General features: G+C 51.7%; 7 protein-coding genes and 1 pseudogene across 8 annotated transcripts, besides 1 other annotated feature; 5 read left to right on the forward strand and 3 right to left on the reverse strand.

Moving 5' to 3' along the window:
• Window positions 1-931: 931 nt before the first annotated feature.
• On the forward strand, window positions 932-1,417 carry NCS54_00181500 (Hypothetical protein; the record flags this gene model as incomplete). Its single annotated transcript, XM_053147431.1, has 1 exon — window positions 932-1,417. One exon carries the CDS (start codon window positions 932-934, stop codon window positions 1,415-1,417), a length of 486 nt encoding a protein of 161 aa, XP_053003406.1.
• Window positions 1,418-1,846: 429 nt separating this feature from the next.
• NCS54_00181600 lies at window positions 1,847-4,078 on the reverse strand (annotated as a pseudogene). Its single transcript has 3 exons — window positions 3,859-4,078; window positions 2,868-3,811; window positions 1,847-2,818 (listed from the first exon to the last, which is right to left on the reverse strand).
• Window positions 1,847-4,078: a sequence feature.
• An 845-nt stretch (window positions 4,079-4,923) lies between these two features.
• On the forward strand, window positions 4,924-8,247 carry NCS54_00181700 (NACHT domain-containing protein; the record flags this gene model as incomplete). The annotated part of the gene is made up of 1 exon (XM_053147432.1): window positions 4,924-8,247. One exon carries the CDS (start codon window positions 4,924-4,926, stop codon window positions 8,245-8,247), a length of 3,324 nt encoding a protein of 1,107 aa, XP_053003407.1.
• A 3,338-nt stretch (window positions 8,248-11,585) lies between these two features.
• On the reverse strand, window positions 11,586-13,448 carry NCS54_00181800 (Hypothetical protein; the record flags this gene model as incomplete). The annotated part of the gene is made up of 2 exons (XM_053147433.1): window positions 11,586-13,023; window positions 13,084-13,448. 2 exons carry the CDS (start codon window positions 13,446-13,448, stop codon window positions 11,586-11,588), a joined length of 1,803 nt encoding a protein of 600 aa, XP_053003408.1.
• Window positions 13,449-15,847: 2,399 nt separating this feature from the next.
• NCS54_00181900 (Amidophosphoribosyltransferase) lies at window positions 15,848-18,471 on the forward strand (the record flags this gene model as incomplete). The annotated part of the gene is made up of 16 exons (XM_053147434.1): window positions 15,848-15,871; window positions 15,928-15,993; window positions 16,048-16,220; window positions 16,275-16,297; window positions 16,349-16,541; window positions 16,601-16,753; window positions 16,810-17,171; window positions 17,233-17,249; window positions 17,311-17,384; window positions 17,437-17,461; window positions 17,522-17,647; window positions 17,751-17,828; window positions 17,905-17,932; window positions 17,986-18,044; window positions 18,092-18,393; window positions 18,444-18,471. 16 exons carry the CDS (start codon window positions 15,848-15,850, stop codon window positions 18,469-18,471), a joined length of 1,731 nt encoding a protein of 576 aa, XP_053003409.1.
• Window positions 18,472-19,151: 680 nt separating this feature from the next.
• On the reverse strand, window positions 19,152-20,303 carry NCS54_00182000 (Hypothetical protein; the record flags this gene model as incomplete). The annotated part of the gene is made up of 3 exons (XM_053147435.1): window positions 19,152-19,702; window positions 19,757-19,812; window positions 19,870-20,303. The coding sequence occupies 3 exons, from the start codon at window positions 20,301-20,303 to the stop codon at window positions 19,152-19,154; spliced, it is 1,041 nt and encodes a 346-aa protein (XP_053003410.1).
• Window positions 20,304-20,719: 416 nt separating this feature from the next.
• Window positions 20,720-23,092, forward strand: NCS54_00182100 (Zn(2)-C6 fungal-type domain-containing protein; the record flags this gene model as incomplete). Its single annotated transcript, XM_053147436.1, has 3 exons — window positions 20,720-21,342; window positions 21,389-22,284; window positions 22,335-23,092. The coding sequence occupies 3 exons, from the start codon at window positions 20,720-20,722 to the stop codon at window positions 23,090-23,092; spliced, it is 2,277 nt and encodes a 758-aa protein (XP_053003411.1).
• Window positions 23,093-23,881: 789 nt separating this feature from the next.
• On the forward strand, window positions 23,882-25,479 carry NCS54_00182200 (MFS domain-containing protein; the record flags this gene model as incomplete). Its single annotated transcript, XM_053147437.1, has 4 exons — window positions 23,882-24,218; window positions 24,268-24,957; window positions 25,009-25,262; window positions 25,309-25,479. 4 exons carry the CDS (start codon window positions 23,882-23,884, stop codon window positions 25,477-25,479), a joined length of 1,452 nt encoding a protein of 483 aa, XP_053003412.1.
• Window positions 25,480-25,512: the final 33 nt, after the last annotated feature.

Below are 25,512 nucleotides of genomic sequence, written 5' to 3' on the forward strand. Positions count from 1 at the left end.
TTAATGGTTATCGTATTCTTTACGGGGTACGAGGTAGGCAATTTCCATCAGTCCCTTTACGTGTATTCTTCATCACATTACCGCAACTGCAACAGTGAATGCTACGATAATCTCGAAACAACTCAACTCTTGGCGCTGCGTAAGTATTTCTCTCGGGCTGTTTAGGAGGCCTCCTCTCCCTCAGCACGGGGCAACGCGTCCCGTCCCAAGGCAGGGAATCACCAGCCCCATCAATAAATGGCGTCGCCACGACTCCCTGCGCCCCAGTGTGGCTGCCAGCCACGCGTTGATACCAAAATAGCAACGACCAAAAACTCTAACTCAACAGTTTAACCGAACCGTTGGTGCATTACCGTGGCTGGCTGTGCAGCAGTCTCCCGATTGGGAATGTCTATTGCCCTTTCGTGGCATGTTCCTTGCCACTCTCGCCGCGCACTCACCGAGACAAATCAGGTAAATCCTGTGGATCTTTGTCTGACGGAGGAGAAATAAGACGGCAGTTGACAGTCAGACTCTTGCAGGCGGTGATGACATGGCCCGGCATGGCGCAGCCTAGGCGGAGCCACAGCCGATCGACGCCAGGGACGAACAAAGCTGGAGATCCCCTGCAAAAGGGAGAAGCCGTGGTTGGCTTACTCAGATGGCTGTGACAACGGTAGCTGAAAATTAGTGGAGGCATTGATGCAACTTGTGTCCCCGCCACATTGCGAAATGAGATGACCAGGGAAAGCAAACAAAAATTGAAACACGCCGCTGCGCAGGTATATATGAAGGGAGATTATGCCCCTTCCAATCTTGTTTTCATCTCAGTTCATTGCAACACAACAGTCAAATACCCCAGGTTTTCTACTTTAAGCTTACATCTTAACAAACCAACTCTACTCGATCTTCTACACCAACACTCAACCACCAACCACACAACACCATCAACATGCTCTTCACCAAGATCGCCGTTCTCGCCGCTGCCGGCCTCGTCGCCGCCAACAACGCCGCCCCCGCCATCACCCAGGCCCCCGAGGTCCGCCGCGACATTGGCGACGACATCGAGACTTGGGCTAAGGACAAGGCCAACGACGCCCAGACCTGGGCTGAGGGCCACGCTTCTGAAGCCGAGTCCTGGGCAAAGGACAAGGCTTCCGATGTCAAGAGCTGGGGTCAGGAGCACGCCTCCGAGGCTGAGTCTTGGGCTAAGGACAAGGCTTCCCACATCAGCACCGCCATCGACGCCGCTGAGACCTGGGTCTCCACCAAGGCTGGCAGCGTTGCTTCCCGTGTCAGCAGCGCCGTGAACGAGGCTGCTACCAGCACCGACAACGACGACGATGACAACGCTGCCGTGAGCCTGCGCGGCCAGGCTGGTGCTGTCGCTGCCCTGGTTGCTCTCGGCGCTACTGCTTTCGGCTTCATCATGGCCTAAGCGCAACACAACAAACATCACGACCTTCGAGATACCCCCTCGCGCGAAAAAGGCATACACATTTTTTTTCATGATTATCGGAGTTTGGGGACCCAAGGGCAATAGAGTACGAGCAACACGATAGAACGTCGTTGCCGGAACTGGTTGGGCATAGGGCATAATGCAACGGTTTAACGACGCGCGAAGCACAGAACTGTTTTCTAGACAAGCATCAATTCATTAAACATATTTACTTCATCTTCTGATCATCTACCATTGAGTGATATGTTCTATAACGCCGCCTCTATGGTACACTTGTCTACACTTACAATACAGTATATAGTTCGCTTCCCAGCCCAAACATGAAACATTTCTAGTGAGTCGCGATGTGATACCCTCAGCTACTGCGGGCCAAGGCGCTATCCAACTCCCCCCGTCTCGGAAGGTTTCTCATGAATCCTTCTGACCCCGGAGATACAACCCATAAGGTTCAAGCTGCTCCTTTGTCAACTTGCTCGGCGACTTGACGAGCGGGTCCTCTCCCTTCATCGTCTTGGGGAACGCCATGGCATCTCGCACCGTTGCCGTATCCGTCATGAGCGCGACGAGTCGGTCAAAGCCCAAGGCGAAACCAGCGTGAGGAGGACATCCGGACTGCAGGGCTTCAAAGAGGTGAGCAAAGTCGGCGATCCGCTTCTTGGGCACCTTAAGGATGTCCTGCATGATAAACTTTTGAACTTCGGCTACGTGGATACGTTCGCTGCCGCCGCCGACCTCGACACCGTTGAGCACGAGATCGTAGGCTGCGCTCTTGGCATCGAGGGGGTTTGTGAAAAGGAGTTCGAGGTCGGCCTGGGAAAGGGGCGCCGTGAAGGGGTGGTGGGATGCCGCGATGCCGGCGCTGCCCTCCTGACCTGGCTCACCCTCCTCGACGGGCTTAAACATGGGGAACTCGGTCACCCACACAAACTGCAGTGAGCCGGGGGTGCCGAGTTTTGGCGTCGACATGTATTCTGCTTCGACCAGGGCCTTCCAGAGGGCACTGCGCATCTCGCCAATCTTGGTGGAGCCCTTGCAGTACTGACCCTGGGGCTTCTCCCTGGCCTGGAAAACGATGAGATCGCCGTCATTGAGCTCCTTGCCCTCGGATACAAGGTCCAAGATGGCCTCAAATTCGAAGCCGACCGAGCTCAATCCCATGAGTGGTTTGCTCGAGTCGTAAACCAGCACTGAAGGCTGTCCGTCGGGGTTGTTGGCTAGTCCTGTAGGCAGATCATCCATAAACTTGATGACGAACTCACGCGCCTCCTGTGGAGAGCAGTTTTCTAGTGGGAATGTGAAGGCTTCGACCAGCGGATCTTCTATATCAGTGATCATGCTGACGAACTGGCGATAAGGCTCCAGGTCTGGAAGAGCATGGACCTGAAACTGTTAGCAGTGTGCATTGAAATGACCCATGCGAGAACTGTACCTTGTTGGGGATGCGCAGATCAGGCTTATCAGTTCCATAAGAAGCAATGCTGTCCTGGAATTTGATCGTCGTGAACTCGTGCGCGCGAGGCTCATCCGAAGGCTGTGGGCCATCAGGAATCTCCGTCAATACGGGGACCCGCTGCTTCCGAATCTCCTTATAGCTATGCGCAGGCCGTAGAGCCGCCAGAGCATCTAGAACAATGTCGTTGACGTCTTGCCTCACCTTTGCCGCACCAGCAAAGGACCACTCCATATCCAGCTGCGTAAACTCCGGCTGACGGTCTGCCCGCGAGTCTTCGTCACGGTAACAGCGAGCCCACTGCATATATTGCCCGATACCGCTCGCCATGAGGATCTGCTTGTACTGCTGAGGGCTCTGGTTCAGAGCGTACGCCATGCCGCGCCGGCGGGTCGGGACGAGGAACTCCCTAGCGCCCTCGGGTGTTGACTTGAACAGTGTCGGTGTCTCAACGTCGACGAATCCCTTGTTCAGCAGGCCCTTGGTCAGCTCTGCCTTGAGCCATGACCGGAACTTGAGGCGGGCCTGAAGCTCTGGGTGGAATTTGATCTGGTAGTGTCGCTTGTTCGGTGGGAAGTTGACCTCTTTCGTAACGATGAGGTCCTTAGGGACGCTGTTGAGGGTTCGGAGGTTCGTGAGGGAGACAGTAGGTTTGGAAGAAGCGGACGAAGGCTCCCCAACGGTTTCATTCTTCGAGGTCTCGTTTATCACATCGACGAGGACGGGGCTAAAGGCGGGGACGTCGCGCAAGAGGGCGTGGGCTTCGGGATCGTTTGCGGCATCGGCGCAGAGCTGAATCACCTCCCCCGACGAGGTGGTAAGGTCGGCAAAGATGAGGCTCTTGGATACAGCCCTCTTTTTGCCTAGTAACCCGGAGTATTTGCCAGGCCTGGTGTTCTTGAGGGGCAGATCCGCATTGCTGTCTGACGCGTGTTAACCATTGTGTGCGGAGAGTATGCGAGAGCCGTACACTTCTCCCAGAGGCCTAGAATATCCTTCTTGTAGGTCTCGTTGATCGTCCCATCAGCTGTAGCTCTAGCCTCTGGGTCGGAGCTCTGGGAGTAGCAGCGCCGGGGCAGACATTGCCGCGCTCGCAGCAGCGTTAGGGAGCTTGCGCATGCTCCGCGGCGCAGAGCAAAGCTTCCGCGACCAAGAGGGAGCATCATGATCGCAAAAGAAAGGGCGAGGAAGCTATACTCGTGCCAATTGAGTCATTGTTCGAGGGGTCGTCCGTGGTGGGCCGATGGCATCGCCAAAATTTAGAGGGAGAAGAGAAAATCCGCCCGGCGATTTCGGTGAGCGGCCCCACTTTCCGCTCCGATCGGCGATTGGTGGTGTTTAAATGGCTTCCGCCGTGACGGTTTCACCACATTTACTGACAGAGGCCTTGGTCAGAAGACTGGCAAAATCAGTTTTTTCTCATCTACTCGTTGAGAATGGAGAGTTAATCGGACACGTCAAACCTGCTTGCACCCCTATGGATGTTGAGGGAAGCACCCCCGACTCTCAACCACACCAGTATGCCCAGGGTGCAAGTGGGCTGACCGGCCCTCGTGTTGTCTCCCTGCCTCTTCTCCCATCATGTTTGCCCGAAAAGTCCCCCAGTAATGCTATTCAATGGGTATCTCGTTCCGACTCTGGACTAACTCCCTACCTAACTTTTAATCATCTTCACGCTTATTTCATCATCTATCGCTTTGGATCCATGGCTTATAATACCTACCGTGAACAATGAAATATGCCTATCGGTAGCTGGACTGCTGTTGCTGTTGTAAACATGCATGAATGCCCAGGAAAATGCCATGAGCACCTGTGCTTGAGGACTCGGGACGCCCTCTCAGAAAGCCTCGAGATGATTGTAATTGGCCGTCGAGAGACATCCCTGCACCTGCACGCTCAGCCATTTCACAGCCATCCAGCTGAGAGCCTCGTCTTCAAATCTTCTCTCTTTTTCTCTCTCATTCCTTCCCACCTTTCAACTTCGATCAGAAGAATCTGAACAGCGGCAGCTTTTACCTCTACCGAAACTCCCTCAATGCCTGACCTCGAGCCTCTGGCAGCCCTCGGACTTGCCTGCAGCGTCATGCAGACGCTAACGTTCGCTGGGCAGACTCTCTCGCTGTGCAAGAAGATCTACAACGATGGACAGCCGGACCCTGCTCTCAACGACTACGGTCTAGAACTGACAAAAATCTCCGAGACGCTTAAAAACAATCTGAACACAGGCAGTGGTGTTCTTTCGAGCGATGATCTGGCTCTTCGGGACACAGCAGAAAAGTGCCTCGAGGTCGCAACCAACTTGGCCCAAGAGATGCAGAATCTTTCACCTCAAAACGGGCAGAAAGGAGTTCGAATCAGTATCCGACTCGGATTCAAAACAGTCTTTCGAAAATCGCGCCTGGAGCAGTTGGAAATCAGTCTCAGAAATATCCAATCGACCATGAACACTCAACTTCTTGTGAGGACACTTAATCGAGTTGATGCCTCTACAATCGAGCAGCAAGGCGTTCTCACAGACTCACGCCGCCTTCTGCAAGACACAATCCAGCAGTGCTCTTCGAAAAACGAAAACAAGCTCGATCTGATTGCTCAGGGAAATACGGAAACGCGAGATCAACTGCTCCAGGCCATGAACAATGCGCAATCTCGCGTGGAAGCGCACATCAAGTCTGAGTCGTCCAAGAACACCCAGCTATTACAAACACAAATCACTACTGTCGAAAGTAGCACCCAACGGCAATTTGACCAATTCCAGGAATGGAAGGACAAGCAAAATGAGGAAGTCAATTATCAGCGCCTGCTACAAAGCCTCAAATTCGAAAGTATGGAGGAACGAAAGAATCAAATCACTGGGAACTATCCTCAAACATACCGCTGGATATTCGAGGAACCGGACGAGGAACCGGACGAGGAACCCCCCCTTTCAGAGTGGACAACTGTTGATGAGGACGATTCTACGGGTGGCTTCTCACCGAGATCCAGTCCCAATGGGGAAGGAGGACACTGGGACAGCTTTGTGGACTGGCTGGAATCCAAATGCCACATCTACTGGATCTCTGGCAAGCCAGGCTCGGGGAAGAGCACTCTGATGAAGTTCGTCTCATCCAATCCCAAGACGAAAAGGCTTTTGGGCAACTGGCAGTCCGAAGTCCAGATTTTCTCGCACTACTTCTGGAAAGCAGGATCAGAGATGCAACAAAGTTTGAAGGGTCTGCTATGCTCTTTGATGTACCAGATCTTTTGTGAGAACCGACAGATGGCTTTGAATTACCTTCACAAGACACGTGGCATCTGCCAGAAACCGTCATCAAACGCGGATTGGGACACAGAGAAACTAGAGGCTCTTCTTCAAAACTGCGTTTCTGAATCTAAAAGTGGCATTTGTCTGTTCATTGACGGCTTGGACGAATTCTCCCCTCAAGCGGACTATCATGATCTTCTCTTCCTCCTGGACAGGCTCTCGGGACCACGAGTCAAACTATGTCTTTCGAGTCGCCCAGAACAGGTCTTGCGAAACCATCTCCAGGTTCACGCAAATCTCAGAATGCAGGACTTGACGGAAAATGACATGAGAAAATATGCTGCAGGATGCTTGCGCCGGGCCATCTCACCAACAGACCAGAAACTACACATCAAAGCTTTCGTGGATTTCATCATCTGCAGGGCCGATGGGGTATTCCTCTGGGTTGTTCTAGTTTCAAAGAGTCTTGCAAGGGGAATCGAGAACGGTGACTCTGATGCTGAACTCAGGCAGAGACTTGAGTCGATGCCGGGAGACCTAGCAGCACTGTATAAAGACATGTGGTCGAGGCTAAACGATGACCGTGGGATTTACCAGAAGAGTTCGTCTTGGTTCTTTAACATCATTTTTGCGGCAGAATATACGGCGGAGAAGACTGGGCGCTCCAGAACCCTCAAGTGTCTGAAGCAAGGGTCGGTGTCTGTCTTCGAGCTGATGGCTGCCACCGACGCGACTGTCTTGGATCGATTCTTGGACCGTGGTGAGGAGTTCCCCACCGCAGAGATTGATAAGAGATGCTCTCACGTTGCGAGGGCAGTCGAGATCCGATCAGCTGGACTTCTTGAAGTGTCCAACGAGCTTTCCAGGGGGAACAGTCTGGAGCACTATGCAGATATGCAGGTCCTGTTCATTCACCGGACAGCTCGCGACTTTCTCCTTGAAAATGAGGACGGGCGGCGCCTCTGGCAGACCCGCGAGATATCCGTAAATGACGCCCGTACGAGACTGATCAGAGCTTGCCTACTGCGTTGCCACGTTTGGCCGTTTCTTCAGGACACCGGACAATTTCCCAGATACAGAGAGCTTAGCTCATTTCTACTCTCAGCCAGCCGTACCGTGGACAAGGATGGTGTTCCTCCAGAAGATCTCACATCGGCCATTGAGGGGGCCTACGAGACCAGAAGACTGTGGTCAGATTTCGTAAGGATGGGTCTAAAGGCGCGGAACTTACCAAGGCGAGATCCGGAATTGATCGAGGCCGAATTTCTGCTCTGGGCAGGCTTGTCAGGGCTCGTGCGCTACACTGCCGGTCGAATACCACAGGTGCAACCGAGGATTGGCCCTGGTGTGGTCCTGGGTGCGCTTCTGTACGGCTTTTGCGCTAGAGTGGAGGATCATGGGGATGAAGAAACTGTGTATGAGGACCGAGGCCCATTGATTCAGTGCCTGTTACAGCAGGGTGCTGCCCCCAATGGCAACAATGATGCCTTGACAAGCCCCTGGGTTCTCTATCTCAGCACAACCTTCAACAGACTTTCGTGGTACAGGGCAGCTATGCGCTCAAGCTTTCGCCGCAAAGCCTCTGGAGAGGTCCCGAAGACTTTGAGGGCGTTTCTTGAAGCAGGCGCTTCCCTCTTAGGCAATATTCCAGTGCTAGTTTCGCTCACTGGCACTCAGCTTAGCTACAAATGCGTCCAGGCTTGTCCAGAAGAGTCCCCCTTTGCTACCTATGATCCGTCTATGGTCATCCTCAGTGTCAACCACGTATGGCTGATCAATGGAATTCTCGAGCAGCTCGATCCAGAGGCCAACGTGGCGAACATAGGGCACGAGCAAGTGCAACCATGTGCCAGGGTAGTAATGGCCGCGCACAAAGCGAACATACAAGATGACCGGCCTCGATGCTGGTCAATGCCTGATGAGGATGCTTCGAAGATCACCGCCCAGATTGTTTCCCGTTTAAGAGGTTCTGCTAGGGTCTCTACCATGGCTCGAGAGGAGGCGATGAGGCAACTGCAAGGCATGATGTCAGAGGTCAAAGGAAGAAGCAAGCTGGTTGACGAAGATGAAGTTCCGAGGTTCTTCAGAGAGGGGAAAAACTTCAGCCCTGTGTGGTGATTTTTCAAGGGCGAGTTGGCTGGGCGGATTGGTGAACATTTTCTGAAATAGTTAGTTATTTCACAATGGCAAAAAGACACGCGCAACATAATATACGAGCAATTACTTGATGACGTTCTACATTAGCCATCGGTGTGGAATCTTGGGCGCGTAGTCTCCTTTCGTGACCTTTACCACACCTCCATCGACTGGGAGGTGACGTCATTTTACAGAGTCATTCTCGAATAGGCATGTTGAAGAAAGCCTGACTAGCCGATAATTTATGTGGTGAAACACTCGACACCTCGAGCTATCTCGCACCAGGAAGCGAGAGACCAGAGACACGACGATTGACTGTACAAGTCTAACAGGAGGGCTGGTGACTGGGTGATGGCAAGGTAAAAGAAAAAAAACAACTCCAACTTTACCCATCTTTATAGAGACCAGTCTTTATTCAAGGATGGAACTTTGGAAATATCAAATGATTATCAGGTGGTCTAAACCTAGTGTATTCAATGGGTAGTGGACAGCCACTTGGTCTTCGGTCCACGGAATGCGCGGCTACATAGACAAGTGTAGCTGAGAATTAGTCAGGACTGCTTGTCGATGACGCGGACCTACATATAGAATACGCGGAGTCTGGACTACCCATCTATCTACCTAACTCTCGATATTTTGTAGTGGAAAATATGCCGTGTGGGATCAGAACAAGTCTTTGTCTTTCATGGCTGAAACTCGACTCGTCAAGTTATGCAGTTCTTGTATTTGCTGTGAAGCCTTGCGTTGACTTGATACAGGGCCAAGTTGAAAAGGGGCTGTGTGACCTTGCAAAGAATGAGGATTGATTGGATGTTTGGTGTGCGCGGACAAAGCGGAATTCTGTCGCTGGACGTAGGTTGCTTTGGTATCCTTACTGAGAAGCCATGTGGTGCTATCAAAGTGGACGACCTTGCCAGGGCATTGGTCTAGATCGCGCTGAATGGGAGTTCAAAGCAAATCATCGAGTTAGAAGAGCTGGTACACATCTAAAGGGCCTTGGAAAGCTTGATTTATGTGGTTGTTTTATGTAGTTATTCTGCTAGCAATTGTCTTGATGGTCGTTATCAGTGACGCTTCTCTCCGAGGACAAAACCTAGAATACACGATCGTGTTTCATCTACCAGCCACTTTATCAGTTCTGGTATATGCACATGACAGAAACAAGGTTCAAAGAGTTGCATTGGTGGCAAGCTAGGCTGGATCGACAGAGTGTACACCCCCTGTTACCTTCTTAGGGGGGAGTTGTATCCTCACGAGAGGGTGATCCTCGTCCTCTTCACCAAGGTAGTCTAAATCTTATTTGGACCGCATCTGCTACCATTGAAAGGCGAGTTCCTCCTATCATCACAAGATACAGATTACTACTAAGAGTCACCAGCTATTCAACAATCTGCACTTTGAGAGTGTCATGCTTGGAATCAGCAACCAACTTGAAGACTTCATCTGCTTTCTCTAACGGGAAGCCATGTGTGACGAGCCCTTCCAGGTTTATCAGGCCCCCGCTGAGTAACGCGATGCCAGCCGGCCAGGTATCGTGGTAGCTGCCAGAGTATTTGATAGAAAGCTAAATATGACACGGTTAGATTACTTCGATGGATGTCCTGAGAGTCCTGGTACTGACCATTTTGCCTAACATCAGCTCAGTCAGAAAATTGGTAAAGGCTCCTTTGTCAACTCTAAGAATGATAACCTTGCTACTCATTCTAGCAGCATGGAATCCAACAAGGGCGCTACTATCCGCGCCAGTGCACTAAAGAACTGTCTCAGGGGCAGAGTATTGTCCCGGCCCATATAGCTGCCTGATCGCCTTCGCATTCTCCTCGGGTGTCAGGTTCGTTTCAACCTTGTATGTGAAACACGAAGGCATGAGTTTCTGGGCAAAATCCAACCTGGTCGGTTCGATATCTATGATAACCAATGAGTGGGCCCCGGAGGCCCTAGCAGCTGCTAGAGTCAACAAGCCGATAGGCCCAGCACCGCAGATCAAGGCGGCGCTGCCAAGTGAAGGCTACCAGCATCTCGGACTCCTTGGATTGCTACACTAAGTGGCTCCAGCAACGCAGCGTCGGCGAAGCTGATGTTGTCTGACAGCCTAACGAGTTGTTAGTGACTGATTTTTATACTTGGCCAGTGCAAAGTTTAACAGACTTGAGTCGAAGTTTGGCCGGGTGGACCATGTATCTCTGTAGGGCGCCGTCAGTCAGAACACGCCGATGATGCACAGGTTGCTACACATGTCGCGTCTTCCACTTTGACAAAACAGGCAATATTCGCACGGCATAGGAGCCTCAATAGTCACGCGGTCACCTATTGCGTTATATGTCAGCGCTGTGGTACGAATTCCGGACACGTTGACGGGGTAAGGGAAGCTGACCATATGTCTACTTGGAGAGAGTGGACATCTGGTGCACACTGAACAACAACGCCGGCACACTCATGTCCAAGAATGTAGTCTTTTTAAAATTTCGACGAGCCTATTCGGCCTGCTTTCCAGAAGTAAATGTCTGATCTATTCCAGTGTCAACAAACATCTAGGCATAGTATCAAGTTGCGATGCTCCTTACCCGCAGATCCCAACGGCCTTCAACTTGATCAAAACCTCTCCATCCTGAGGCGATGGCGCTGGAATATTGACTAGCTCCAGTCCATGATCTGGACCGACCTGCAACGAGAGGTTGGACAACTTGGTTTCAACAGATGATAGCGGCATAATTTCTCGTTTTTACTTAAGAAGTTAGTCTTCGATGAGAATTCTGTTCAGTGAAAGAACCGAAAATCGTTCGTCTAGAAACTGATTATTGATATTGTTACACCTGAGCGAAGTCTTAGATTTTGTAGTTCCCTGTCTCGAACGACTTCCTCGGCGAACCGTGGAATCCGCGCAACCCGCGCAATCATAGTCATCTTCTCTCAGCCGAGATATGGCTCTCGCCCCGCAAGTACCTTGTTTTACTGAGATTAGGGGTTTCGAGACAGTTGGGGGGCTATATAAGGAAGTAGGAACGCTGGTGAACATCTGGTGGCTACCTTGGGATCTCGTCTTGCTCTTGGATCTCTATGCTTGATAATTTGCAAAAACAAACAAGTGTCTTTCATTTTCACTTGACCTCCATGGCTGAGAGCGTGTGCCCCGTGAGCGATGGCAGATGGGCACTCATATAAGCAATTAAAATGACACATTCTGGCGGAGAAAACCATCCAAGTCAATTATTTGGTTTACCAGTTAACTCTTGATTCACTATTTGGGATGAGCGCAGTTGCTGGTTCGTTCTTCGTTCTACTTATGAAGGAGTAATTGAACAGGCACATGAAAACCTTGACTAAACACTACCAAGTACTTGACTATCATCATAATACCTTTCCTTAACCGCCCTATCAAGAAGTTGTGAGATGAGGCTGTGACTCCCGAGCTCATGGGCCGAGAGTTTGTTCGCCCACTCAAACCAAATCTCGGCATCTATCTGCTTGAAGCGGCGCTGATAGCCCAAGCCGATATCTGACAAGTGGCTGATGGAGCCCAAACAGTTGGTGCGGCCTCCAGTTCCTTCAAATGGTTTGACAAGGCCAAGCAACAGGTTCTTTCTCCATTTCTCTACCTTCTCGATTCCAGAAGTGTCTTTCACTCGGTGGAATATGCGCAACACCTCTGCACAAAGACAGATGAGATCTGCCGTAGATGGCGGATTGGCGTGACGGATCAGGTCACTCAGTGTGCTCTGGGCGAGTTTGCACTCCGACCTGACAGCGTCGTAGGCTTTTTCGTCGTTCAAAGCCCTGATGTAGATGCATCTAGCCTTCACCTCCCAGCCTCTCAGGACCGAGCTAAGCGAAGAAAACCGCAAAATCAGCTTCTCCATCACTGGCTGCATACCAGGGAGCCTGGCCGCAGACCAGATGCTAGCAAGCTTGAGCTGTTGGTCGACTTCGTCCATGTCTGAGCGCTCATCGAAGATTTGCTGGAACTCAGCGTCATCAGCAATACTACAGAACTCGCAGTCAGGCTCCGAGGACTGGCGGACCATGACAACCTTGCTCGAGGGGGCTTTGTCACGGATCGCAGCAAAGAGGCGAAACCCCAACGATCTGGCGTCCTGGCTTCGCCCCCACTCCTGAAGCATTTTGACAACGCTTAGGTAGTGGTCCAACGTTCGAGGGTGGAAGAGACTCAGATCTTGGCTATAGCCACTGGAAATCCAGTTGACGATCTCATCTGCGCTCTCTATCTCTTGATTCCGGACGTAACCCTCAGCCAAACACCAAGCAGTTTGTACAACGCTGGGATGGGATGGCTTGTAGAAATCTCGCAACCCGGTGAATGCAGTTTGAAGACTCAAGATTCCCTCGTCGACTTCCTCATCCATAATCTGCGTGGCGCCTTTCGTTCGTAGGACAAGCAACTCACCCACAGAGATTCCCTCCCCATGGGGGGCGCGAAATGATTGAACATCAAAAGGATCTTTGACATCAACCCCGAGCAAGAGAGCGCGTGGAGTTTTCTTTGCTGCGGTTCCCATGGTCGAGCCCACACTGTTGACTTCGAGGGTCTTCGGAATAATGTTTGCGTTTTCCAGGTTGGATTCGCCATGCCGGTTCAAGTAGCGTTGCATTCTCGCCATAGAGACCTTCTTGCCGGAGATCAAGATCTCACTGTCACGGCACTGCGGCTCCTTCAGCTGTCGGGCAACGTCCTTAACGTCGTTCTTTCTTAAATTCTTGAACATCCTCCAAGAATTGAAGCGGTCCTTGTACATCCTTCTTCTGGCAGCAACCATATGTCAGTCTTTGTGGTTAGAAAGATATCTGTAGAAGACCACTTACGACGCTTGAAAGCCATGGTACTTCTCCATCACCGCCATGGTCTTCTCCAGGGTCAAACCCTCCACGATGTACAGCCTGTACAGAGTATCTTTGTGTTCCTCCCACTTCGCATCGGGGATTTGCCAGCGCTTGCCGTGGCTGGGCTTGGCAGGCGGCACCCCAGAGGCGACGCTGTTCGCAGCGGCGTGGACTGTGCTGTTTGGCGGCTGAGGGTGCGCAGGAAAACCGAAAGAGTCAACGCCAGGCAATGAGGAAAGGTCCAGTTGAGCAGAAAGCTCATCTGGAATTAGGCTTTGATAGCTGCCATGGACAGGGAGGAGTTCGGATTGGTCTGTGACCGTTTCGTGATCAAATATCATGTCCATGATGTGGAACTGGGCTAGAGGAGCGTAGGAGATGGGAAGGTTGAAAAGAGAGTGTCACAAGATGGAAAGGGGGAATTTATATGCTGTGTGCGGCTTCCAGGGAGGTCTGCGTCGTCTGGACACAGACAACACATCACATCAAGGGTCACAAAAGGGCCACAAAGTACACATGAAAAACAAGGAAAAAAAGAAAAAAGTCTGCCAAACTCCCAAAAGAAAAACTACCAGTTAGCGCATACGGTAGGCCAACTTGCCAATGAGACATGACGACCACAAGTCCTCAAAAGTACAGCCACCTGGAGCTGAGATGTCATAGCACAGTGTGAGCCGGTGGAACATTGGTCAGCATCTAGGTACTGCGGCATGACTGTGCTTCCGGATTGCCACCACGGGCGTAATCTATAGTAACTAAAGGACAAGAAAGTCCCGAGCTCAATTCAGATAATCAAAAAAGCTGCAGCTTCACAAAGCAGTCGTTTCGGGCACGGATCCGCAGAAGTTCATGTGTATTCTTCAGGGGGCTATGATGGTCATTGAAGCTGGCCGTATTCGCGTCAAAAGCCTTGTGTGCACAAAAGTCCACAATAGTCCCATTAAGAGAGCATTCAGAGTTTTCATTGCGGCAAGTAGGTCAGGCAAGGAAATTTCCATCTTATGCAAGGCGCCATGGTGCTCTCTAACCCCGTCTCAGTGCTTTCATCATCTTTCGTCAAGAGCCTACACAAAGTCCCCAAAGATGAACCATTTCATAGGTTGCCCCCTTTGAATACCAGGGGTTAGGAGGGCATTTCGTAATTGTGTTGATTGGCTCGTTCGATATGTTTCGCTTAAATCAGGCCTGCAGACGAGCTGCCTGGCATCATTGGAAGAAACAATACGGAGTACATTGCCAGTACAGTTTCAATTCAGTCATTCACACTGTGACTGTCTCACAATCCCGACTTTATCCAGGACTCAGTTTCGAACAGTGACCTGCTTTCCGGACGATCAGTCAAAAAAAAAAAAAAAAAAAAAAAGACTGCAACAAGAAAAAACGTATTTTCCCAAACCCATGACTTCCAGGAAGAGAGGGTAAAAGACCTGTGAACTGGTCCAGGATACTTATTTACAACAGCAGAAGGGGAGAGTCCTGTCACAAGTGGTACTTGTGGCATACCTTTCGCTCTAAATCATTCCGTTCTACGATGCAAACGCAAGGCTGGTACGAAATCTCTTGTTACTTGAGCGTCCATATTGAAGGGGAAACCTCATCGCTGGGCCCCACTCGTGGGATGCTCTTGATTTTATGGGGACTTTTGGAAAGAGATTGGAAAGGGACGTGCTGTGTCGGTGAAGCCTTGGCATTTTAAGACAGGAATCGAGGTTCATGGTCTTAACTCACAGTGCTTTCATGAGCGGGTGATTACACACGCCATGTTTTAACAAGATATTTGGCTCTTCAAGAGATGTCTTACGCCGAGTTTACATTTGAGAACATAAATGAGTGAGTAGACAGTTGGGTGGTTTCCTGCCACGCGGTGGTGAGTGTAATAGAACACGGCCGAGCTCTGCGACGCTTGGGTTCTGAGGTTCCCACCCTAGGGTAGCTGCGGATCATTAGCCGGCCCGCCGTGGCCAACCATCCGCCGAACAGAAACCGTTGAGATCGCGAGTCAGTTCCAGCCTCTAAAAGGTTTCTATCCATTGAGCTTCACGGGTGTGCCGAAGGAATACTTTGAGGATCAAAGCAAGCTTCTAAGTAAGAAGCGAAGCTGAAACCTCATTGAAGTCGCTCATAGTTGGGGGCCTTGGATAGGTATGCGGTTGCCAATGGAACATCGCACATTGGAAGCTGAAGGTTGCCGTCATGACTCTCTAATCTTTAATCGCGCGCCCCAACCAACTTGGCCCGAGACAACCCCGCCTTCGGTCCATGACCTCGGGCTATCTATCTCTGATCCTGGTTCCAATCGTGTCCGCCGTGCGCGATAGGCCCTTGCCCTGCGGCAGGGACCCAATTGGGGTGCTTGCATCGGCGTACCTACACAAATTCCCCAATTGCCGGTTTCGCATTCTCGGGCCATTGTCTTTGTTCAACAATCAGCTAGATATTGATAGGCCACAGGTGGACAGCCATTGAACTCCTAATTTTAATACTTTTGGTGTCGAAAGAGTTTTGGTGAAGGCAATCATGACTACCCGCCGAACCAGTGGAAAGGTTCGGGCCTGAGGCATCCCATCCGCCCCACCCTCCTCCGGTGTCCGGTGCTTGCAGCTTTTTTCAGTGCCCACTAAAATCTCAATCTCGCCTCAAGAACAAAAGGTCACTGCGTTGAGCAACATCAACAAGGGCGTCATTGTTTGCGCAACCACTTGGGTGATACCCTCTTTCGAGTTACAATCGATACACCTGCGTGACAATGTGTGGTATCAGTGCCATTCTTGTTAGTCTCCACCCTCATCCTCGTGCTGATGAGACCCTTGGCTGACCTCAACCCAGCTCGGCGATCCCAAAGCCACCACGGCTGGTATCGAGCTCCACGAGAGCATCTACTATCTTCAACATGTGAGTACCCACAATTTTCCGTCACTCTCATCATGGTGCTGATGATCGTACTAGCGTGGACAAGATGCTGCTGGTATCACAGTCTGCCAGGGAGGAAGATTGTACCAGATGAAGGGCAACGGCCTGGCCTCCAAGGTCTTCCAGGAACCCGCCCGTATCCCCGAGACACTTCCCGGATATGCCGGTATCTCTCACGTCCGGTACCCTACTGCTGGAACTTCCTCTGCGTAAGCATCTCCTGTTGCTGTTCAAGGAGTATCTGCTGACGGCTCCCGCTGTAGTTCTGAAGCCCAGCCCTTCTACGGTGAGTGACTGACAACCCTATCACTGAAAAATTGAAACTAACATGTTCTAGTCAGTAAGTTATACCGTCCCAGGAACAACCCAAGGCGAACCTTCAGTGTACTGACAATACTCCTTCAAACAGACAGCCCTTTCGGTTTGAGTTTGGCTGTCAACGGCAACCTGGTCAACAGCACGGAACTCCGTAGCTTCTTGGATCTTGAGGCCCACCGTCATGTCAACACCGACTCCGACTCAGAACTTCTGTAAGCTCATGTTGCTCCGGCGGGCTCGTGTTAAGCATATGCTGACCTTGGTTTGATAGCCTCAACGTCTACGCTCACGCTCTGCACGAGCTCGGTAAGGCTCGAGCCAATGTGGACGACATTTTCGCCGGTCTCCGTGAAGTGTACTCGAGGTGCAAGGGTGGCTTTGCCTGTGTTGCCATGATCACTGGCTTTGGTGTCCTCGGTTTCAGGTAATTCGATCTGCGTGCATGTTTTGGAGGAGTTGTTACTAATTAATGTCCTTCAGGGATGAGAACGGAATCCGCCCCCTTTGCCTCGGATCCCGACCTTCTGCCACTCTTGATGGAACTATGGATTACTTCATGGCCTCCGAGTCTGTTGCCCTGACCCAGCTCGGCTTTACTAACATTGTCGACATTCTGCCTGGACAAGCCGTTTTCATCCAGAAGGGCGGCCACCCCCAGTTCCGACAAATTGTCGAGATGAAGTCGTACACCCCCGATATTTTCGAAATGGTCTATTTCTCCAGGCCTGACTCCTCTCAAGATGGAATCTCCATCTACCGTAGTCGGCAGAACATGGGAGAGAGGCTCGCAGAGAGGGTCAAGGATGTGCTGGGCGAGAAGGGTGTCCAAGAGATTGATGTTGGTCAGTAACTCCTTTCTTGCCAATTCTGCCCTCGACACATTGACTGACCGACGTTGAACAGTTATTCCAATTCCTGAGGTAAGCCCTTGTTTTGGTTTCCATACACAAGCGGGTAAACTGACGAATCTCCGTCAACAAGACTAGCAACACATCCGCAGCTGCCCTGGCCAGTCGCCTGCAGAAGCCGCTCTCCAATGCTTTTGTCAGGAACAGGTAAGAAAATCCCAAGCTTGATAATGGATCCAGGGGCTGACCAGACTTTTAGATACACTTTCCGAACATTCATCATGGTTTGTTGATCCCTCATCGCCATCCTCGGGGTTATGTCGGCAGCACTAACGATGTTACAGCCGGGCCAAAAGGCACGACAACAGGGCATTCGACGAAAGCTGTCGCCCATCGCGTCCGAATTCAAGGACAAGGTTGTCCTGCTCGTTGATGATTCCATCGTTCGTGGTAACACGTCACGTGAAATTGTATGTACCTTGTTTCCGCTGGTCGCGAAGTAGCAAGATGTGCTCTTCTGGGACTGGCGGGAGCATCTTATCCGATAAGATAAGTGGCTAACTTTGCCTCTAGGTTTTGATGAGCAGAGAAGCTGGTGCCAAGAAGGTCATCCTGGCTTCGTGTTCTCCCGAAATCACACACCCCCACGTGGTAAGTCAGACTGAACTCCTCTGGTTTCTTCGAGTCGCAACTCTTGAAGAACTCTGACTAACGTAACTTCTTGCAGTATGGCATTGATCTTGCCGACCCCGCACGTAAGTATACCACATACATGTGCTTCTGGAAGGATATTAACCGAACAACGCAGAGCTCGTTGCTCACAATAGGACTGTGAAGGAGATCGCCAAGGAGATTGGCGCCGATGAGGTAACTCCCCTCTCGCCTACAAACGTGCATCGCTGACGAGTCTATAGTTGATCTACCAATCGCTGGATGACCTCAAGGCCGCCTGTCTCGATGCCATCGATGGCGAGACCCAGATCAAGGACTTTGAAGTTGGAGTCTTTTGTGGAAAGTACCAGACAGATGTTCCAGAGAGCTACTTTGAGCACCTCAGCGAGATCCGCGCCAAGGGCAAGAAGAGAAAGAACGTCGAGGAGGAAGGCTCAGATGCCAAGAAGCTCACCCTGGTGTCCAACAGTGGCCCGGTGAATGTCCGCAAGGTTCAAGAAGAAGAAGAAGAGGACAAGCCCGTCATCGACCAGGATGACATCAGGTATGTGTGCCGATGGAGTCTCAGGGACACTCTGATTAACATTTCTGCAGCCTTCACAACTCTGCGACCGAGCGGTAGACGGCACAAATGCGAGTTTGCAGAAGCTTCGAGGCTGGGTATGTCACCATTCCAAGTGTCAAAAGTGTTGCAAACGACTAGAGACACCACACGCGAGGGTCGACATGGAATATGGTCTCCTGGCTAGGTTCTTGTAAAAGTTGGCATTGGCCCTGTGCAACAACCAAGGCTATGGGAGCAACTACGAAGGGATCCATATGGGCACAGTTTGAGACTTGCTTTATGAAGCAAATGATAGTCTCGCCGTAAAAGTTATGTTGGCCTCGACAATAGAAGATAGACTGTTTCTGCATCTCCTGTTCCCTGCTTGGTCCGGCCACGCACACTGGCCTCCTGAAGTACTCAATACCGGCTTCGGAGGGATATTTTCAAAGGCCGGAGTTGAAAGACCTGTTCCGTTGAAATTTGCACCTTTGTTTCAAGCAGACTCACAGTGAACTTCGTGTATCCGCTCGAGTAGAAAGAGGTCGCAATTTTATATTTAGAGTAGGTTTACTGTTAAAGCTGAAGGAGTTGTTCCATTGCTTTTGACCTGAACAACATTTTGCCCTGAACACAGTACACGGCAATTTGTGGGAGTGACCATGACGTTTCTTTGATATTTCTGTATGTTCTCCTGAACTCGCAACATTTCTTTCAACAATTTCCATTTCCAAGCCTCCATCTCTTTGACACCCCATTTAATTCTTCCACTGGTGGCCATTGGCTCCATTTGTCCGCCCCTCATACTGATACTTCTCCTCCTGCTCGTAATACTTATTGAACCCAACCCCCTCACACACTTCACTGTAAGACAGGACAACTGGAGGCTTCCCGACAAGCAAGGATCCCTTGATACCCTCGAGCGTCTCACGAATGCTCTTCAACTTGGCAGCGACCAGAGTCCAAGGGTAAGCAACTCCGCAGTATCCAAGCTCGGCAAGATCCTTGGCCGACAAGTTCTCCGTCTTTCCCCCCTCAATGATGTTGGCGAACACGGGAAAGTTGAGATCCTTTCGCAGTTGGGCCATGGACTCTCGGTCGGGAAGGGCCTCTACGAAGACGGCGTCGACGCCAATCTCGATGGCCTTGCGAGCTCTGGTTACGGCCTCTTCATAGCCGTGGATGAGGCTGTCGGTTCTGGCCAGGATCCAGATGTCTTGGCCTTCGTTTCGGGCGTCGACGGCGGCTTGCCATCTAGCGTAGGCTTCACTTCTGGAGACGACACTCTTGCCAGCGGTGTGACCGCAGCCTAGCACGGTGGGTTAGATTACTGTCCAGTATTTGGGATTATTGAATGTCTCACGCTTTGGCCAAGTCTGGTCCTCAATCATGACACCTGCCGCCCCAGCCAGCGCGAACCTATCACCAACCGTTAACATCACTGATCTTCGACGCGGCTTCGCGGTCTAGACTTACCCTTGAACAGTTCGACGGACGTTCATAGGGCCGCCATAGCCCGTGTCACCATCTGCGATAATAGGAATAGTCGTCGCTCTGGAAACCTCCTGGATCTTATTCACAACCTCCCCATAAGCAATGTACCCAGTATCCGGCAGCGCAAATGCAGAAGCCATGGCATATCCGGCGAGGAAGAGAACCGGGAACCCTGCCTCCTCACAAAGTCGCGAGCTGAGGGCATCGTAGCTGCAGACGTGCGCGACAATCTTGGAGGGGTCGTCGTGGGCCTCGCGCATCAAGGCCCTGAGCCGCGAGGCCTGGATGGATGGGGTGGCTCCGCGACAGTTGGAGTAGTCAACCTTGACGCCCTTGCCGCTGGGTTGGATGGCTGGGTATTGGCTTGCCTCGAAGTGGAAGGGGTAGGGTTTGGTGTTGACGATGGACTTGGACATGTTGGCGATGTTGTTTCTTGGTCAAGTTTGTGGGAGATGTGATGTTTCTTTGGATGATATCCGATTGATGCTCTGTATGAGGTTCACATGTTGCCAACTTTATACCAGAGATGCTGTCGTCATGCTCGAGACACCCTCCGATGATCGGCGCAGCCTGGTTCTTTCTCCGCATCTGCTGTGCTTCCTTTTCGGACGTCATGATTGTACAGGAATGTCTCAAAGACTCGATTGACTGGTCGTGGCGTCTGCTCCTCTCCTGAGATTCCCATGTCGACCGGACCCCACCGGATGGGGCCGGACCGACGCGGATACTCGCGGCTCCGGATACGACCCCTCAACTTCTTCCCCTGCGATCTTGACCCCGACAACGAATTGGCAAGGTCCGATCTTTCTGCAGAATTTCTTGTTTCCACACAATGGAGAGTCCCGGTCCCTCTACCAGTCAACGCTCCTTCAAGCGGAGCTATGTCGCATGCGTCTCGTGCCGAACTCGCAAGTCGAGGTGCATCGTCAAGGACAAGCCCCCGTGCAACAAGTGTGAGAGGGAGCATCGAGAGTGTCGCTTTGATCATCGCCAAAGAGGACCAAAGCATCGTGAACCTCCGAAATGGACACAGCAGGAGACGGCGACGACGTCTCGTCAACATCCCCTTCCTGAAGTCCAGCTGCCCGGCACGTCGCCCAAGCAGCTGGACATGTCACTAGGCGGTTACCAGGGAGATGCTTTAGGGTTCTCGCAATCGCCTAACAACACGGGACATTCCCTCTACGACCGAGTGAGATCGAGCATTGTGACGGGCACCAACGATGCGCTGGATATTCTGTCGGATGCAGTCGATCGACAACGCAGTGTCGCCGCGTCAACGCCATCCCAGCCGACCAATGGTCCAAAAATTACACCTGGGGGCTTCAATGGGGTGGGCTTCACGATCACCGCCTTGTCAGAGCCTGAAGATTCCACCTTGGACCTGTGGGACAAGTGTCGTTTCGTGCGTCAGGGCTTGTTCACGGCTCAAGAAGCTGTCACGTACATGGATCTGTAAGTTCCAGCTTTCCTTCCACTTGGCTTTAATTGACAGTGACAGCTTCTTTGAAAAACTACAGCCTCTTTCGCCCGTCATCGTCGACCAGTTTCGAAGCCACTCAGCTCACACACACCTCATTCACGAAGAGGCCATGCTATGCTGTACCATCCTCACCATAGCCTCACGATTCTTCATGCTCCCCGGAGCCGGCGGTACTTCACGAAGTCATAATATCCACCAACGCCTCTGGAGTCACTGCGAGATGCTCATCAAACGGATTCTGCTCGGTCAGGAAAAGACCTCGACAGCCAAGACGAGAGCGATCGGGACCGTCGAGAGCCTGATGCTGATCTCGGACTGGCACCCCCGCGCCCTGCATTTCCCTCCGGAAACTGATGGCTGGGATGCATTACTCATATCACCTGGTTATGATCCTGTGAACCGTAGGAGGATGAACGACGAGGCTCCTCTTATTAGGTGGAAGGACGACGTCTTTGAGCCCGCCAAGCGGGCAAATAGAATGTCTTGGATGCTCTTGGGCATGGCCAATAACCTTGCGTACGAGCTCGGGGTTATTTCAAGTCAAAGACCCGAAGCATTGAGGTCAACAGAACTGCAAGTAATCCGCAATCTCAGGGCACAAAAGCTTCTATACGTCTACTTGACACAGACGGCCACGAGGTTGGGCTATCCATCAGTGTTTCCAGAGAGCATAGCCGTTACTGCTTCGCGGCTGCTATTGCAGAACTCGGACGAGCCCGCTCATCGGTCCTGGACGGCCTACATGGATTTGAGCGTAGAGCTGACTCAACTGTCGCGTACGGCTTCGTCCATGTTCTTTCAGTCCGCAGCACATCTCCAGAGCCAGGTTCTTGGCGACCATTACGCAGACCTACTGGAGCACTTTGCGGCATCCTTGTCAAAATGGCAACAGAAATATGATTCTCTGTGCAACGGTAGGAGTGGTTCGTGTCGACACTGCTCCATTAGCTAATCAAGCGGGTAGATATCAAGGAACCCCTTAGAGACTCCCTTCTGATCGAGTACCATCACCTCAAGGCTTGCACAGGCGCCATTTCGATTCAAGCAGTAGTCGCAAGAGCTTCATCCGCCGGCTTCGCAACCGCTAACACAGACCCAGACGAGGTTCTATCCGCGTTTATAACTCCCAAGGATGCCAGGTTCCTGCAGGAAGTCATCTCGGACAGCAAAAAGGTCCTCCGTATCGCAACCATGAGTGATTTCAAGACCCAGCTTCCATACGCGCCTGCCCGCGTAAAGATCAGCGTCATTAGCTCGTCTGTGTTTCTCCTTAAGGCGTTAAGTGTCGGCTCTACACACACTGATGTGAACGATGCTTTGTATGTCTTGGATCAGTGCACTTCTACGCTGAATTCATCCCCTCCCGATGACATGGATTTTGCGTTGAGGTATGCAGCCCTGATAGAGAAGCATACCGCCCAGTTCCGGGCTCATCTTACTGCGAGCCGAGGACAGGGCGCTGGTGAGCAACATGCTCGGACTCTGCCTTCTAACAGTGCTGGCGAGAACGAAACCGAGGGGGCAGAAGGGTACATGGCAACGATGGGAACATCTGAAGATGACCTCGGCTTTGTGGGCTTTGACGCGGGAGACACTTGGGTCTCGCTTCCGTTTGATTCAAGCATCGCACCATTTGGAGGAGGGTGTGATCAGCTGTCCCTGGGGTTGGACATTGATTCTCTCAACTTCCTCTGGAGCCTCCCTGGTCTGGGCCCGGAGTAGTTTGACTTGGGGTGGTAGGGAGAGAGCTCCTCTTAGCCGTCTTAGGATAATTCATCCAATCTACTTCACCCCCATGACCCGCTAACTACGTATGCAATGCCAAGTTCGGGGAAATGGCTTGGTGAACACGCTTCTCTCAGCCGGTATGTTCTCCGGGCCATGGGTATCCACTCCGGTCCGGGTGAGTCCGCCCTTAGCCGGAACGACACCGACGGCAACCACGGCTCGTACTATGGCGCTTGATTGGCGATTGGATCCTTGTTGGAAAGGGGGTTATGGTGCAGGGGCTACAGTCTAGTCTAGATTGATGAGCGAGAAGATGGGGCTGATCTGCGTGAGGTTGTCTATGTCTTGAAACCAATTCCGTGGATGCTCCTCAGGCGACGGGCTTTGCAGGAATGGTTACACGAGATAAGTAACTGGGTTTCTTGGAGTTTTCTGAGACCATTTCATTCGATATGTTGAGGAGGAATTTTATTGCTTTGACCAAGAGAAGACCTCCCAATGCCTCAGGGCTGGACCACGCTCTGAGAGTCTGGGCGACCTGCATCGAGCGTGACTAGCAAGCCAAAATGCGTAAACCTTGTTTCCAGGCGGGGAATACATTGGCCAGGCCGGCATCACTAGCGTAACGCGGGGTAGTCCGGGGTAATCTGGACTCTGGACACGGCAAGTGCTTGCTCCTCGAGGCCTATATCAAGACAGACCGCCTCTCAGCAATGGAGGCATCCTCATCAGACCCAATACTTCTTCCATACCTTCTATTGTATTATACACAGACAAGCCAACATGTCTGAGGCTCCACGCACTGACCAGCTGGCTCACGACGAGGAGAAGGGCCAGTCCAATCATCTAGAGAAGCATGAAAGCCATATTTCTGCAGCGAGAGATGGCACAGGCGCTCGCAGCAAGACCAACCCAGCCGAGATCAGGCTTGTTCGCAAGCTCGATTGGGTCATCCTCCCCATGCTCTGGATCATGTATTGGTTCAACTATCTTGATCGAAATGCCATCACCGTCGCTAGGTTGGATAACTTGGAGGAAGAGCTTAACCTCTCTTCCACAGAGTATCAGACATGTGTTTCTATCCTCTTTGTGGGATATATCCTCGGGCAGATTCCATCGAGTTCGTCACCCGTTCTTCCCATAACTGTATCCTCGCTGACATATCTCAGACATGCTCATGACTCGTCTTCGACCCTCCCTCTTCATGTCCGGAGCCATGGCACTCTGGGCTGTCGTGAGCACCCTCACCGCCATCGCAAAGGACTTCAAGGGCCTCCTCCTCACTCGTTTCTTCCTCGGCATCACCGAAGCCCCCTTTTACCCCGGCGCCCTCTACATGCTCTCGATTTTCTATACTCGCAAGGAAATTGCCACTCGAATCTCGATCCTCTTCACAGCCAACATCTGCGGAACGGCATTTGCCGGGCTCATTGCCATAGGAGTCTTTGAGATGAGCGGCGTAGCAGGCCTTTCTGGGTGGCGATGGCTCTTCATACTCCAAGGCATAATCACCTTTGTCATCTCGGTCATGTCAGCCTGGATCCTCCCAGACGAACCCATCAACACCCGCTGGCTCTCCGAGGAAGAGAGGGAACTAGCCCACTCGCGAGTCGCGGCCGACACGGTGCAGATCAAAACCAACACGACAACTTGGGCTGGCCTCATCGACGCCTGCCGGGATCCTCGGCTCTGGGTTCTCATCTTCATGCAACATTTTCATATGGCCGCCAGCAATTTCAAGAACTTTTTCCCAACCATCGTGGGCACGTTGGGCTTTGGTCGAAATGTCACCCTTGCTTTGACTTGCCCGCCGTATATCGTCTCGGGAATTGTATGCATTGCATGGGCTGCCAACTCTGGTAGGTTTCGAAAACTCAGTACAAGAAGCCATTATGCTGACAGCTGAATAGGTCGAATGAATGAGAGGACTTGGCACATCACCGTTGCCAAAGTCATTGCCGTCTTTGGCTTCATCCTTGCTTGCACCACCATGAACGTAGGCGCTCGCTACTTTGCAATGTGCGCATTTGCAAGCGGCGTCTACGCTTGCAACAGTGTCATCCTCGGCTGGGTCTCCAGTACATGCGGCCAAACCAAGGAGAAGAAGGCCATCTCCCTCGCTATAGTGAACACAATCGCCTCGCTGAGTCCCATTTACACGCCTGTAAGTTTCAAAGTTGCATCTACAGAGCCGATGCTAACTCTTTCAGTATCTGTGGCCCAAGTCGGATGAACCTAGGTATACCATTGCCATGTCGAGCAGTGCTGCGTTTTCTGCTGCTTCGGCGTTGTTGGCTTGGCTTATGAGGTGGATGTTGATTCGTGAGAACCGCAAGATCAGACGGGAGAACAACGAGGAGAGGCTCTTTTATGCCTACTAACTTGTGTCAAGAAGAAGCGTATTACTCTTGTTA

This window comes from Fusarium falciforme, chromosome 1 (assembly GCF_026873545.1).
Source record: "Fusarium falciforme chromosome 1, complete sequence".
Lineage (NCBI taxonomy): Eukaryota > Fungi > Ascomycota > Sordariomycetes > Hypocreales > Nectriaceae > Fusarium > Fusarium falciforme.